This window comes from Mesoplodon bidens (genome assembly GCF_964165515.1).
Source record: "Mesoplodon bidens genome assembly, chromosome: 10".
Lineage (NCBI taxonomy): Eukaryota > Metazoa > Chordata > Mammalia > Artiodactyla > Ziphiidae > Mesoplodon > Mesoplodon bidens.
In genome coordinates, this window is record NC_138172.1 from 62,641,815 (window position 1) to 62,655,864 (window position 14,050).

General features: G+C 38.5%; 1 protein-coding gene across 9 annotated transcripts in view; it reads left to right on the plus strand.

Moving 5' to 3' along the window:
• Positions 1–14,050, plus strand: part of DST (dystonin) — a 487,209-nt gene that overhangs the window by 312,739 nt on the left and 160,420 nt on the right. For all 9 annotated transcript variants that reach the window (XM_081247516.1, XM_081247517.1, XM_081247515.1 and 6 more), the window contains 14 exons: positions 2,003–2,098; positions 2,940–3,065; positions 3,668–3,820; positions 4,009–4,163; positions 4,374–4,500; positions 4,971–5,154; positions 6,096–6,253; positions 7,166–7,344; positions 8,272–8,410; positions 9,239–9,432; positions 10,590–10,752; positions 11,599–11,682; positions 12,409–12,516; positions 13,036–13,134. In XM_081247516.1, coding sequence (XP_081103642.1) covers positions 2,003–2,098; positions 2,940–3,065; positions 3,668–3,820; positions 4,009–4,163; positions 4,374–4,500; positions 4,971–5,154; positions 6,096–6,253; positions 7,166–7,344; positions 8,272–8,410; positions 9,239–9,432; positions 10,590–10,752; positions 11,599–11,682; positions 12,409–12,516; positions 13,036–13,134 — 1,965 coding nt within the window. The remainder of the gene's footprint in view (positions 1–2,002; positions 2,099–2,939; positions 3,066–3,667; positions 3,821–4,008; positions 4,164–4,373; positions 4,501–4,970; positions 5,155–6,095; positions 6,254–7,165; positions 7,345–8,271; positions 8,411–9,238; positions 9,433–10,589; positions 10,753–11,598; positions 11,683–12,408; positions 12,517–13,035; positions 13,135–14,050) is intronic.

A 14,050-nucleotide genomic window follows, 5' to 3' on the forward strand; every position in this document is an offset into this window, starting at 1 on the left:
TGGTTTTCATCCCCAGGAAATGCTGCATAGGAATGTTAAAGACACAGAAGGTAGGGTGGCACTAGAGAAAGGAAATTAGAATCATGAAGGGTCGGGATATACTTTTCTTTGATGATCAACTAAAAGTGGGATAGATATTCTTTGGAGTAGAGAGATGAAAGCTGTTAGGAAATATAATTGTAGGTTGAGAATTTTGATGGGAATGGAAAATGTGGATGTGAACCTGATTACTTTCAGGTAGAGCTGTTAGTCTGATTAACTGAAAGTCTGGAACAATAGAATTAAGCCGTAGTCGTCCTTATGATTCCATGGGCCCATCCAATGTCTTGTGGGCAATGGATAATAGTTAATTATTAACTCTTTTATATTTTATGTGAAAAAGAAACTAATAATCTGACCATGCACGATGTGTCTTTTATAGCCAGTTTACTCAAGTAGCTTAATTGGAGGGAGCAGGTAATGTGATTCGGATGTGTTGCCAGATTTCCAGTGCTGCCTTGTGCATTCCACCCAGAAAGCTGCCTGGACAGAGCTCAGCAGGAGTGTTTTTTCCAGGAGGAAGGACAGGCTTACATAAGACAGTCATTAGAGCATCAAGGGCGCCCTCTTCTGGAAGCCAGTGAACTGAACCTTAAATATGAAAGGGTGTTTCTTTCATGTTTTCTAGTAAGTAGGTGTCTTTTCTACAATATTTTTGCTCTCAGGAAAGAGACACCAAGTGGTAAATAAAAATTCAAGTAAAAACGTATGAAATAAAAATTCCTAGTATTATCTTTTCTTTTTTTTTAAAATTTTTGGCCGTGTTGGGTCTTCATTGCCGCACGTCGGCTTTCTCTAGTTGCAGTGAGTGGGGGCTACTCTTCGTTGCAGTGTGCGGGCTTCTCATTGCGGTGGCTTCTCTTGTTGCCGAGCACGGGCTCCAGGCACGCGGGCTTCAGTAGTTGTGGCACGTGGGCTCTAGAGCACAGGCTCCGTAGTTGTGGTGCACAGGCTTAGTTGCTCCGCGGCATGTGGGATCTTCCCCGACCAGGGCTCGAACCCGTGTCCCCTGCATTGGCAGGCAGATTCTTAACCACTGTGCCACCAGGGAAGTCCCCCTAGTATTATCTTGAATGTAATTCCAGAATTACACTAATAATGGATTACTTATGCCCTTCTCCACCCTCCCCAAACAGTCCCGGTAAAAAGAAACAAATAGGGCTTCCCTGGTGGTGCAGTGGTTGAGAGTCCGCCTGCCGATGCAGGAGACACGGGTTTGTGCCCCGGTCCAGGAAGATCCCACATGCCGCGGAGCGGCTGGACCCGTGAGCCACGGCCGCTGAGCCTGCGCGTCTGGAGCCTGTGCTCCGCAACGGGAGAGGCCACAACAGTGAGAGGCCTGCGTACTGCAAAAAAAACACAACAACCAAAAAACCAAAACAAACAAACAAACAAAACAAATAAATAACCCCCACCCCTGCCAAGAGCTTCCAGACTAGTTTGGAAGCAAAGACAGAGAAAACTACAGACCATGTATTTTTGTGTCAGGAGGGTTATTTTATGATCCAGTAATAGAAAAATTCAGAAAAAAGAAAGATGAAGGAAAATGTCATGAAGGAGACATATCTGAAGATGCCATATAGGCGAGTGTTGGCAGGTGGAGGGTTGGTTTTCTAAAAAGCTGAGATAGCTTGCATCCATTTCTAATATTAAAGAGGTTTTCATGGAAAAACATCCAGAGCTAGCTTTTTCCATATATTTTAAGAAAAAAATGTCGAGAAGCTAAAAATTTGAAAGAAAGTGACTGGACTGATTGAAAAATTTATATTTAAACTTTTAGGGCTGGCTTTGTACAACTGGGAACTCGTAGTTTAGAGGGACATTTGACTACCCCGATTCTTCAAGTCTTACTCTGTTAAAGAATTCTCATCATCTATATAGACACTAGAGTCTTTTATGCTTGAGAAGTAAGTCGTGTGTCTTACTGTCCAGACGACAACAGTGGCTATGTTTTACCTGTCAGGCCTACCGAGCGGCGATGCAGACGCAGTGGAGCTGGATCCTGCAGCTCTGCCAGTGCGTAGAGAAGCACATAAAGGAGAACGGTGCTTATTTCGAGGTATGGAGGCAGAATCACCATGTCGATCGATGGTATTGAAATTTTGGCTGAGTTACAGAAAACATTTCCATGATGTACTGTTAAGATGCATGTATGTAGTGTTCAGGGGAAAGAAACCAAAATGTTTTCTTTGTAGGGTATAGGGATATATGTTCTTCAGGGTAAATGGAAGCATTCTAGTAAGGAAGAAATACTTTAAAAACCGCTTAGAATGTCAGAAAATCTTAATTTTGTCCATGCTTCTCTTATTAAGGAACTGTTTCATTACAGAGAGCTTCCTTTCTGTTCTTCAGAAGTTTTAAAATATTCTTGGAATTTCACTCCCGATTAACAGCTGTTTGGACCCTAAAGTGAAATAGAAGTTCAGTCAAAATAATTTCGAGCCAAAACCACAGTATAGAGAGAAACTTTGTTATATATATATGTATATATTAGTTTTCATGTTCTTTTCCATTTTGGTTTATCACAGGATATTGGATATAGTTTCCTGTGCTATACAGTAGGACCTTGTTGTTTATCCATCCTACATATACCGGTTTGCATCTTCTAATCCTAAACTTGCAATCCATCCATCCCTCCCCCACCTTCCCTCCCCCTTGGCAGCCACCAATCTGATCTCTATAGACATAAACTTTGGATGGACAGTTAGAATTCATTCATCATCATCCAAGTTCAAGAATTGGTGTTTGATTAAAGGAATGATTTTGGCTAAGTTGTCTTGTGATCTTATTCTGTTCCCATGTAGGAAGTGTCCACACAGGGCTCTGGTACTCGAATGTGACAACTCTGGGCTTTGCTGACATTGCATACACTTTAACTGCCAGTTTTCATCTTTCCTTAGTTTTTCAATGATGCCAAAGAAGCCACGGATTACTTGAGGAATCTGAAAGACGCCATTCAGCGGAAGTACAGCTGTGACAGGTCCAGCAGCATTCACAAGCTGGAGGACCTTGTTCAGGAATCAATGGTATGAACAGGAAAACCTGCAAGTTTCATCAGTGATGTATAGTGAGGACTAGATTAGTGCTTTATTATATTTTCTATGTGCAGAACTTCATGTTTCATTGGTACTCTTGATATTTCTGCCTCAATCAAGCATTTAAACATTCAGTTTTAGTGTTTTTTGGTAACAAATACAACAAAAGTGTTTTTCATGTGATTGCCTCAATATTTTAAAATGCTTTCACTGTGTTGTGTATGTCTGTGTTTAGTCATTCATTCCATAAATACTTGTTAGCATTTCGGTATCCCAGACACTATTTTAGGTGCTGGGGATAGAACAGTGAAGAAAACAGACAAGAATCCTGCTTATATGCTGGGGATGGGGCTCAATAAACATGATAAATTAGTAAAATATACGTAGTATGTTAGATAGTGGTAAATGCGAAGGAGGAAAGAAACAACCAATCAAAACAAGGGAAGAGAGGTGTCAGCGGGGGTGGGAGGGATTGAAAGCTTAGACCTGGTGGTCAGGGAAGATTCTTCTGGTCAAGTTCGTTTAGGCAAAGCCCTAAAAGAAGAGAGCGCACACGTTTTTTACTTTAAAAATCCATCTGATGTATTCCCTAGGAAGAGAAAGAAGAGCTTTTGCAGTATAAAAGCACAGTCGCAAGCCTGATGGGGAGAGCAAAAACAATCATTCAGCTGAAGCCAAGAAATCCTGACTGTCCACTCAAAACTTCTATTCCGATCAAAGCCATCTGTGACTACAGACAAATTGAGGTACTTTAACTCCTAGAAACAGACCAGGTTCTGGCATTATTCATATATTTTAAAAATGAGGTCATATTGCTCATTAGTGGTAAAGTTTTCCACCTCAGAAATACAAAAAACATCCCAAGGTTGGATGTGGAAAAAGATGAGTACCACAGTGACCTCATCTTGTTATTCTGTTCTTCTTTTAAAACCAGATAACCATTTTCAAAGATGATGAATGTGTTTTGGCGAACAACTCTCATCGTGCTAAGTGGAAGGTCATCAGCCCCACTGGGAACGAAGCCATGGTCCCGTCTGTGTGCTTCAGTGTCCCTCCTCCAAATAAAGAGGCAGTCGACTTTGCAAACAGGTTTGTGCGCACTAGCTCCAGATGTAGGCCTGGCTGTGGAATTCTCTGAAGGTTAAAGAAACAATCAGTCAGTGCTTTGACAAGGCTCATAGGATCAGGAGGACCTAGAACTAGGAAACCTAGTATATGTCACAAACACAAAGAAAAATCGTAGCGTGTGTTCAGAGGGAGTGGAAAGGCTGAATCTGAGTTTTCTTTTATATATTTCAGAATCGAGCAGCAGTATCAGAACGTCCTGACCCTTTGGCATGAGTCTCACATAAACATGAAGAGTGTGGTCTCCTGGCACTATCTCATCAATGAAATTGACAGAATCCGAGCTAGCAATGTGGCTTCAGTGAGTATAAATCTACACATCCACCTAACCTGTCCAAAGATTTGGGGCCCCTTGTCACGAGGGGTGGGTTTTGTATTTTCTCTGGGGTAAGATGGAGTTGAGCAGATCCATGATAATAGTCATTCATTCAATGAATATCTGTCCTACGCCTGCTGTATACGAGGCATTTTCTAAGGACTGGGGGATCTGGAAATCCCAAACTTCATTCAGGGCTTACATTTTCATTGGGAGACACGGTCTAGTGTTTGGGCATATAGAGATGGGTGTAGTTTGATTTCATTTATTAAATTTTATAGTCTTGTTTTTTCTCATCTTTTAAAACCTAAGATTGTAAATGAAGAAACAATTAATTTCCAGTGGTTTTCTATTTATGACTGTTAACATAAACTCATGTCCCATGAGACCCACTTGAGATCTGTCCTTTGGAAATTTTACTCTTAGTTCTATAATGGATCACTGGTCTTCTTTAGATAAAGACAATGTTACCTGGTGAACATCAGCAAGTTCTGAGTAATCTACAGTCTCGTTTTGAAGATTTTCTCGAAGATAGCCAGGAATCCCAGATATTTTCAGGTTCAGATATAACACAACTGGAAAAGGAGGTTAATGTGTGTAAGCAGTATTATCAAGAACTTCTTAAATCGGCAGAAAGAGGTAAAGCATGGGAATCCTTGCCTTTTTTTCCCCATGGGTTTTTAGTCCAGGCTATTTTCTGCTATCAATGGGAATCTCAATCTTAGGTATATTTTGTCACTCCACCTGTAATAGGTAGAAACAATTATTGGAACATTAAATGCATGTTTGAGGTAGGAAGATTCAAGGAGGGATTCAGTTATTTCCAAATGATGAATTAATAAAAAGATGTCAACCAAGTCGTATGACAATGAATTCTTAGTGTATCTACTTTTAAACATTTTCACTATTTTGCAATGTAATGTTCAGAATGATGATCTTTTAGTTTCAGAAAAGTTTCAATTATTTTTCCGTATACCAAACTTGGATTTTTTTAAAGACTCTTTCTTAGAGCAGTTTTAGATTCACAGCAAAACTGAGAGCAAAGGGCAGAGATTTCCTATAACCAAACCTGAATTTTATACAGGGGTTGAAGGAAAAGATTTTGTCTTGTTAACTTTTGTTAAATATAAATTTTATTCCAAACACTTGATATAACTTAGAGACCAAAAAAACTTAGTAGTGATACTCTATTTAAAAAAATTTTAAACATTAACATAATCTTTACCTTTCATTTTAAAGGATTTTAATTTAGTTTTTATTACTAATCTCCTACTAACATAATTCACATTTTTGTGAACACAAAACAGAGCAATATATTACTTTCCTTAGAAAAAGGAAATATCATAAATCAGATATTGGTACTTTAAGTGGCATTGGGGAAATTTTATTAAATCTTTGTAAATTGTAATGTCCATGATTTCAAGGTTTATATCCTTGGGTGGATTTGTGGTGATAACTGGTAACATCAGTTTGACTACCTGTGTTTTAGTAGTAGTAAAACTGCCATGTTAAATCATGGACGAGAACATCCAAAAGATAGAAAATGAGGTATTTTCTAAACATTACATTTATTTTCACAGAGGAGCAAGAGGAATCAGTTTATAATCTCTACATCTCTGAAGTCCGAAACCTCAGGCTTCGGCTTGAGAGCTGTGAAGACCGTCTCATCAGACAGATCCGCACTCCCCTGGAGAGAGATGACCTTCACGAAAGTGTGTTCAGAATCTCAGAGCAGGAGGTGAGGCTGAGAAGCGGGTGGGGACAAGATTAGCACAGATTACTGTCTTAATGACCTTTACTGTCGACTCTGCGACCTCTCACATGCTCCCTTTGCCAGGGGTCACTTGGTGAGGTCTGCCTACGGACTTAACGCTGATGGCAGACTAGGATTCTGTAATTCAGTTCTGTCTCTCACTTGGGTAAACACAGGAACACGTACTTTCTCACCCATTTATGTGGAGGCTGCGAGGGCTTCTCACAGTTTCTCACCTGCTCTATGCACAAGCACTGAATTAGATGTTTGGGCCCGAGGAGATGGACAGTGAGGGAATGATTGATTATGAAACTTGACTGCTTTGGCTTCATTTCTTTGATAAAGAAAAAGTAAAGAGTATGTAAATGTTTTGCAACTAGAGATGATCATACTAAGTGAAGTAAATCAGAAAAAGACAAATACCGTATGTTATCACTTATATGTGGAATCTAAAATATGACACAAATGAACATATCTACAAAACAGAACCAGACTCACAGACATAGAGGTCAGACTTGTGGTTGCCAAAGGGAAGCGGGGGGGCGGGGAGGGAAGTACTGGGAGTTTGGGATTAGCAGATGCAAACTGTTACATATAGAATGGATAAACAACAAGGTCCTACTGTATAACACAGGGAACTATTTTCAATATCCTGTGATAAACCATGATGGAAAAGAATATGAACAAAATGTATGTATGTGTTTAACTGAATCACTTGGCTATACAGCAGAAATTAACACAACATTGTAAATCAACTACACTTCAATTAAGAAAAAAGAATACGTACCTGTTTAAGTCAAGGGTCATAATGGGAAATGTGTATTTTTAAAGTGTTTGAAGAAAGAGACACCATCTGGAGTGATAGCCTAATCCTTATGTTTGTTCTCTGTTGTGTAGAAACTAAAGAAAGAGCTGGAGCGACTTAAAGGCGATTTGGCCACAATCACGAGTAAATGCGACGACTTTTTCAGTCAAGCAGCCGCCTCTTCCACGGCTCCCACCTTGCGATCTGAGCTCAGCGTGGTCGTCCAGAGCATGAACCACGTCTATTCCATGTCCTCCACCTACATAGAGAAGTATGGAACCACTGCCTTAATAGAAATCATCTAAACTGGCTTCATAAAAGTGCCACTTATATATATAGGCTGTTTAGCCAAAAATGTTCATTTTTAAGAATACAAAATTTTTTTCTTAATAACAAATATATTAAATATTTCTGTGGACTTATGATGCATCTTCATGCTGAAAGGGAATGTGAGCTTCAGAGACTAGAGCATTAATGATCTTCCCACATGTTGCCTATAGTTTTGGTAGCTCAGCTGTTGTAGCCTATAGGACTTTCCTACCAGGCTTGGTCTAAATTAGGTTTGAAAGAAGCCCCTCTGCTGTTGGAATCTCCTGCTGAAGACCACTGTGGGGGCAGGGCATGGGTTCTGTTAGGACAGTTAGTGGGATGTTAATCCTTTTTTAAAAATTTTATTGAAGTATAGTTGATTTACAGTGTTGTGTTATTTACTGCCGAGTCACTGCTACAGGAAAGTGATTCAGTTATACACATATATACATTCTTTTTCATATTCTTTTCCATTGTGGTTTATCCCAGGATATTGAATGTAGTTCCCTGTGCTCTACATTGGACCTTGTTCTTTATCCATTCACTATATAACAGTTTGCATCTGCTAACCCCAAACTCCCACTCCATCCCTCCCCTAACCCCCTCCCCCTTGGCAACCACAAGTCTGATCTCTGTGTTTGTGAGTCTGGTTCTGTTGCGTAGATAAGTTCATTTGAGTCATGCTTTAGATTCCACATATAGGTGATATCATATGGCATTTGTCTTTCTCTGTCTGACTTACTTAGTGGGATATTAATCTTGTAATAAAAGTGTCAGTGTCTCGGGATGAAGGACATGCTGCATCATGCACCCTCATGGTGCTTTGGGACTGTATTGTGGGAAAATAAACGCTTACCAAAAGGGGGTGTTGTTTAATTCTCTTTTTCAGGTTGAAAATTGTCAACTTGGTGTTAAAAAACACTCATGCTGCAGAAGCCCTTGTAAAATTCTATGAAACTAAACTGTGTGAAGAGGAAGCAGTTACAGCTGACAAGAATAACATTGAGAATCTAATGAGTACTTTAAAGGTATGCGTTTCACTGCTGGCTATTTTTTAAGATTATCCTTTTAAAGTATTTCTCTAGCACTTGGCCCAGGTCTTCAGACATCAAGCATTAAATATCTGAACTTGAATACATTTCTGTCCATTCCATGTCCTATCTCTGTAGTACCATGGCTTACTGTAAATAAGTGTGTTCATTCATTTTTAGTTTGAGGTGAGTTCTTTTCATTTGAAGTTTGGATCTTTTTGACAGTAGGTTTTTATAGTCCGTTCATATTGGCAGCAAGAGGAGTTGAAGCTAAAAAGTAAATTTTTGGTAATAGATTCTCTTGTGGAAAGAGGCAGTTATTTTAAGAAATCAAAGAGGTGAGTAGAGTAGTTAATCTAAGAAGGAAAAAGGCTGATAGTTATACTCGTCTGTTTCTCTTCTTCCATTTATAAAGCCCTGAGTAAAGATATTGTAAAACAATTGTGAAAAGTTTTCTCAGTGATTTTTTAATGCATGTGTTCATTTTTAAACAATGAGATCAGTAAATATTTAAAAAACAAACAATGAAAAAGACTTAACGAGGTAGCAGACTTGCTTATGAAATATATTTTATTTTACTGATATGCAAATTTTGTTAGACTGAACTCTATAAAACTGTTGGTTTTTTTAGGTCAAAGTACAGTCAAATATTGGCAATTTTATAAGGTTCAAGCTAATGTAATATTTTGTATATGAAAGACATTCTTTCCATTTTCTGATTTTATAGCAGTCATTTGTAAATGAATATTAAAATTAGGTGAATAATGTGTTTACACAATGAGCGGTTGATACGTTTTTGTAACTTTATAAATTGATGTATTTTAGCAATGGAGATCTGAAGTGGATGAAAAGAGAGAGGTCTTCCATGCACTGGAGGATGAGCTACAGAGAGCAAAGACCATCAGTGATGAGATGTTTAAAACCTACAAAGAGCGTGACCTTGACTTTGACTGGCACAAAGAAAAAGCAGATCAGTTGGTTGAGAGGTGGCAGAATGTTCATGCTCAGATTGACAACAGGTTAGTACCATTTTCATTCAGTTTTAGCTCAGATTTAATCTCTGTATTCTGGGTAAAGTCTAAATGTATTAGGCTTTTTACTTCCATATGTAATTCATTCCATAGAGTTAATTTCCATATGTAGTTAATTGTGTTAATTGCAAGAGCTCTGTCCAATTACATTTCTTTTTTATAAGGTGGCCTTTAGTAAGATATTAAACTTCCAAGTAAGTTATTTTTCCATTCTGTGTTATTACAACTGTTGATGTACTCTGGCATTTATATAGTTAATCTACTTGCCTTTTCTGAAGGAAAAAACAACGTAGTTCTCTAATTATTACCACTGATAATATCAAAATAACCATGAGTTAGTAAGAGGAGGGTGGGTCATGCATTTCCTAGGGCCGGATGTAGCATCTTTACTAGACAGGAAGCATAAAGAAACTGAAATGTCCTAATGCTCATTTTAATCGAAGATACAAGAAAGTCAAAATCATTTGCCCACCGATTGAAATAAAAAAGTGAAAAGAAATGGGATGGTTTTGGGGGCTCATCTTAAAAGAAATGGAATAGTGTTCCTTCTCATTCATTTTTTATGTTTTTATTAATTCAACTAAAATGCATTTATTATATAGTGCCATTTGTGAGAAATAAATTATGTTTAAATATTTAGTATCTAATCTCTAAAATATATGAGCTGTAGGTTTAATGTAGTGGTTTTAAAATCATAGAAACTGGGGTGTTTAATCACAGCTCCTAGAAAGTACCCTCTGAGTCCACGTTGAACCATTCATTGCTACCATGTCATTTTTTCAGAAGTGAACTGCCATTGCTGCAAACTTTGGGTCTTCAAGACTTGCTGATTGATAATTATTATGGTTAACTTTCCAGTTTTCCTGCTTTTTAGCTTTAGTCTCTCAGGCTTGTCCCTAGAATAATCAGTACCGATAAATTGCGCAAGTCCTGGAGAAAAAGAATTTGTATTCAACCCAAGGCAGTGTAGGTGCCCTTGGAGATGGGCCTGGGATGCTGTGGCCTTGAATTCTTGACACACCCCTGTTGTTGTGCTTAGTGCATCTTAGGACAGTAATATTTTGTCCCTCCCTTTTTTTCTACACCTTCCACCTTCCTATTGGTTACTCTTGGAAACCGTGACTATTCCTTTGTTAACGTCTTAGGTTACGGGACTTGGAAGGCATTGGGAAGTCGCTGAAGTACTACAGAGATACCTATCACCCTTTAGATGACTGGATCCAGCAAGTTGAAACTACTCAGAGAAAGATTCAGGAAAACCAGCCTGAAAACAGTAAAACCCTAGCCACACAATTGAATCAACAGAAGGTGTGTAAACACAGTTCCTTGTGCTAGGGTTCTGTCTGCATTTGGTCACTCAGACCTTGACCTTCCTTTCTCTTGTTAGTACGATAAGTCAGCAGCTATTTCAAGGAAGGCAGGGAATAAATCACAAATGTTAAAAATTTGCACTCAAACCTACATCCATCCCTTATTTTGATTTAAGAAAGTTGCATGTTGGGACAGTTCAAGTTTCTAATGATCATTTAATCATAGGTATGGAAATCTCTTTGGTACTTTGCTGGCTGCAATAGTTTCATGGGATCCTAAATTTAAAAAAAAAATGGTTAGTCATAGAAAATTAAACAGCCACATGTGACCAAGAGTTAAATGCTTTGAGATTTTTGTTCCATCTTGAGAGGCCAGTAATTTCTAGCTCTCTTTAGATCAGGATTAGGTGGGGGCTAAGGGTTTCAAGTCTACTTGTGGATAATTCCCATGGAGTTTAGTAATTTCTGTTTTGGAAGCCTCATGAGGGGGTGTCACATAGTGGCTTAATCTTGAAAGCTTGGACTTTACCCATGAGGCAGATGACATTAAGTGCAGTGGGGTAGAGGGAATTCCCTGGCAATCCAGTGGTTAGGACTTGGTGCTTTCACTGCTGAGGGCACAGGTTCAATCCCTGGTTGGGAAACTAAGATCCCACAAGCCATGCGGTGCAGCCAAATAAATCAATAAATCAATAAATAAAGGCTACAATTAAAAAAAAAAGTGCAGTGGGGTAGAGAGCTGTAGTCTTAAGTGATGTAGATATTTCTTAGCGCCTGAGATCTCAAGTTGTTGGATAGCATAGAGTTCCTTGTCCTTTTTTTCCTAACCTGTGTGTGCTTATAGATGCTGGTGTCTGAAATAGAAATGAAACAGAGCAAAATGGATGAGTGTCAGAAATACGCAGAACAGTACTCCACTGCGGTGAAGGTGAGAAGACCAGTTCCTTGCATCAGATTTCATGTTCAGATATTCAGGGAGGTGCTTCTACGGTGTACTTTTAAAGCCTTTGCAGGTCATTCAATCTGTGTTAAAAAGTGAAACAGAGAATCTTCACTCTTTGTCACTTATCTGTTAATTCTTTATGAAAGTGTGAGTCACGTGATGACCCCTGGTTCTTTCATTCTCTCTGTGTCACACACGTGCACAGCCTGGCCACACCCCCATGTGCACCAGAATAAACTGTAGCTCTGTAATCCACCTCTTACCACTTTGCTTTCCCTCTCCCCTCCTTGCTGGAGTGTTCCATGCAAGTATTGCTGGAGTACTCCATGGAAGTATTGCTGGAATATTCCATGGAAGAACGTCTACCTTGTGCTCTAAGTCACCCACCACACCTCAGCTTCACCCATCCGGATCTGCAGTCCCATTTCCTAACTAAAGGAGAGGGAGGCTGAAAATAACTGGCACACTGTCCCTATATGTCTCCATGAACTCCTAAAGAGACTTAGAAACTTTCCTGGCCACCCTAAACGTTTCTGATTTTTATTACCACCTTGGAAACATGTCAGGATTGGATTGATTCTTGAAAATGTAGTTTTGCAATATTTTCTTGACTTTTTCAGTGAAAGTAGATGCCCTTTCTCTGCATCAAATCACTCTAGAATGAAGGGTTAGTGCTTTGCTTTAATTAATCTTACCATTTCCTTTATACAGGACTACGAATTACAAACGATGACCTACCGGGCTATGGTGGATTCACAGCAAAAGTCTCCAGTGAAACGCCGGAGAATGCAGAGCTCGGCAGACCTCGTCATTCAAGAGGTGATACCCGTCCAGAGATGGGGAGGGTGTAAAAGAGAGAAGCAACACTTTAGCAATTTTACATTTATACGTTTGTATTGTGGTAAAATGTCCATAATAGAAAATTCACCATTTTAGCCATTTTTAAGCATACAATTCAGTGGTATTCAGTACATTCGTAATGTTGTACAACCTTGAACACAGTCCATTTCCAGAACATTCCATCATCCCAAACAGATGCTCTCTACCTATAACAATGCATCTTATTAAGGGTTTTAAAAAACCTTTGAAAATCTTCATTCAAGATGAATGAATTGCAGAGAATAATAAATGTGTATCATGATTAAATTTAGAGGAGGATTGTCATCATTGTGGTTTGCACAGCAGTAATCTCGTTCCTACTTGGTTATCGCTGCTGGGGAGTCGTGAACTTCCCTGTTCCATAGACTAGTTAATATTTTAATTATTGCTCAGTGTTCATTCAACTCATTTAGGGCAACTGGAGGTTCTGTTTTTATTTTTATTTTTCCTTACTTGCAGTTCATGGACCTGAGGACCCGGTATACAGCTCTGGTGACCCTCATGACACAATATATTAAATTTGCTGGGGACTCATTGAAGCGTCTGGAGGAGGAGGAGGTAACCATTAACCATGGGCAGGTTACTGAAAAGGAGCCACGAGACGGTTTCATGATAAACTCACGTGGTTGAGAGCTGATGTATAAGTGATTAATTATAAAATTACAGTGAAAAACAGTAGAGGCATAGGATTTTTTGGTTTGTTATTAAGATTCTCTCGAACTGAAAAACATTACAAAAAAAAAGGAACAACCTTTCTGGAAAAAAAATTTTTATTTTTACTCTAGGGCTCTAGTATGAGAGCGTTAATGTCATTAAGTGGTTCTATTTAAATTATGGAATGTTGGCAATTCGGCAGAATGTTTTTCAGTTTTCTCACAGTTGAGAAGTATTGTTCTTTGAAGTATAGTTACTACTGTTATGATATCTGCAGAAATATTACATAAACACATTTGTTTTATGCACTTTAAATTAATTTATATCTTCAAGGATTTAAAACATGAAAGCCATTAAGTTAGAAGTAGCAGGTGTTTATACAAAATGGTAGTACTTTTTAAGAATTGTGGGCAGTTTTATTTTGTTTTTGTTTTTAGCTTTGCCAAAAAGATATGGTGTATGTTAAAAAGGCTAAGTACCATTCTAATTTGGAGAACTTCAGTGCCTTTGATTATGCATTTAAAATATATTCAGAAACAGAAGGATTAAGGAGTTATTTATGGAAATATATTTTCATAAAAGGCTATTGTATCTAATTTTGAAAGTATGCTCTGCTGTATTATCTTGATATGCTTTCTGTTCCTAACCTCAGAACAGATAAAAATAGTAAACCAAACGCTGTAGTAAGTAAATTGTGGGGCATTAGCCATTTAAATTAGACCGTTGTTGAAATTCTGTAGGTGACTGTACTTAGTGTAACTCCATTCATATAATGAGAGAACCAAAATGGTAGTAAATGTCTAATAGATGTTGCTTTCTT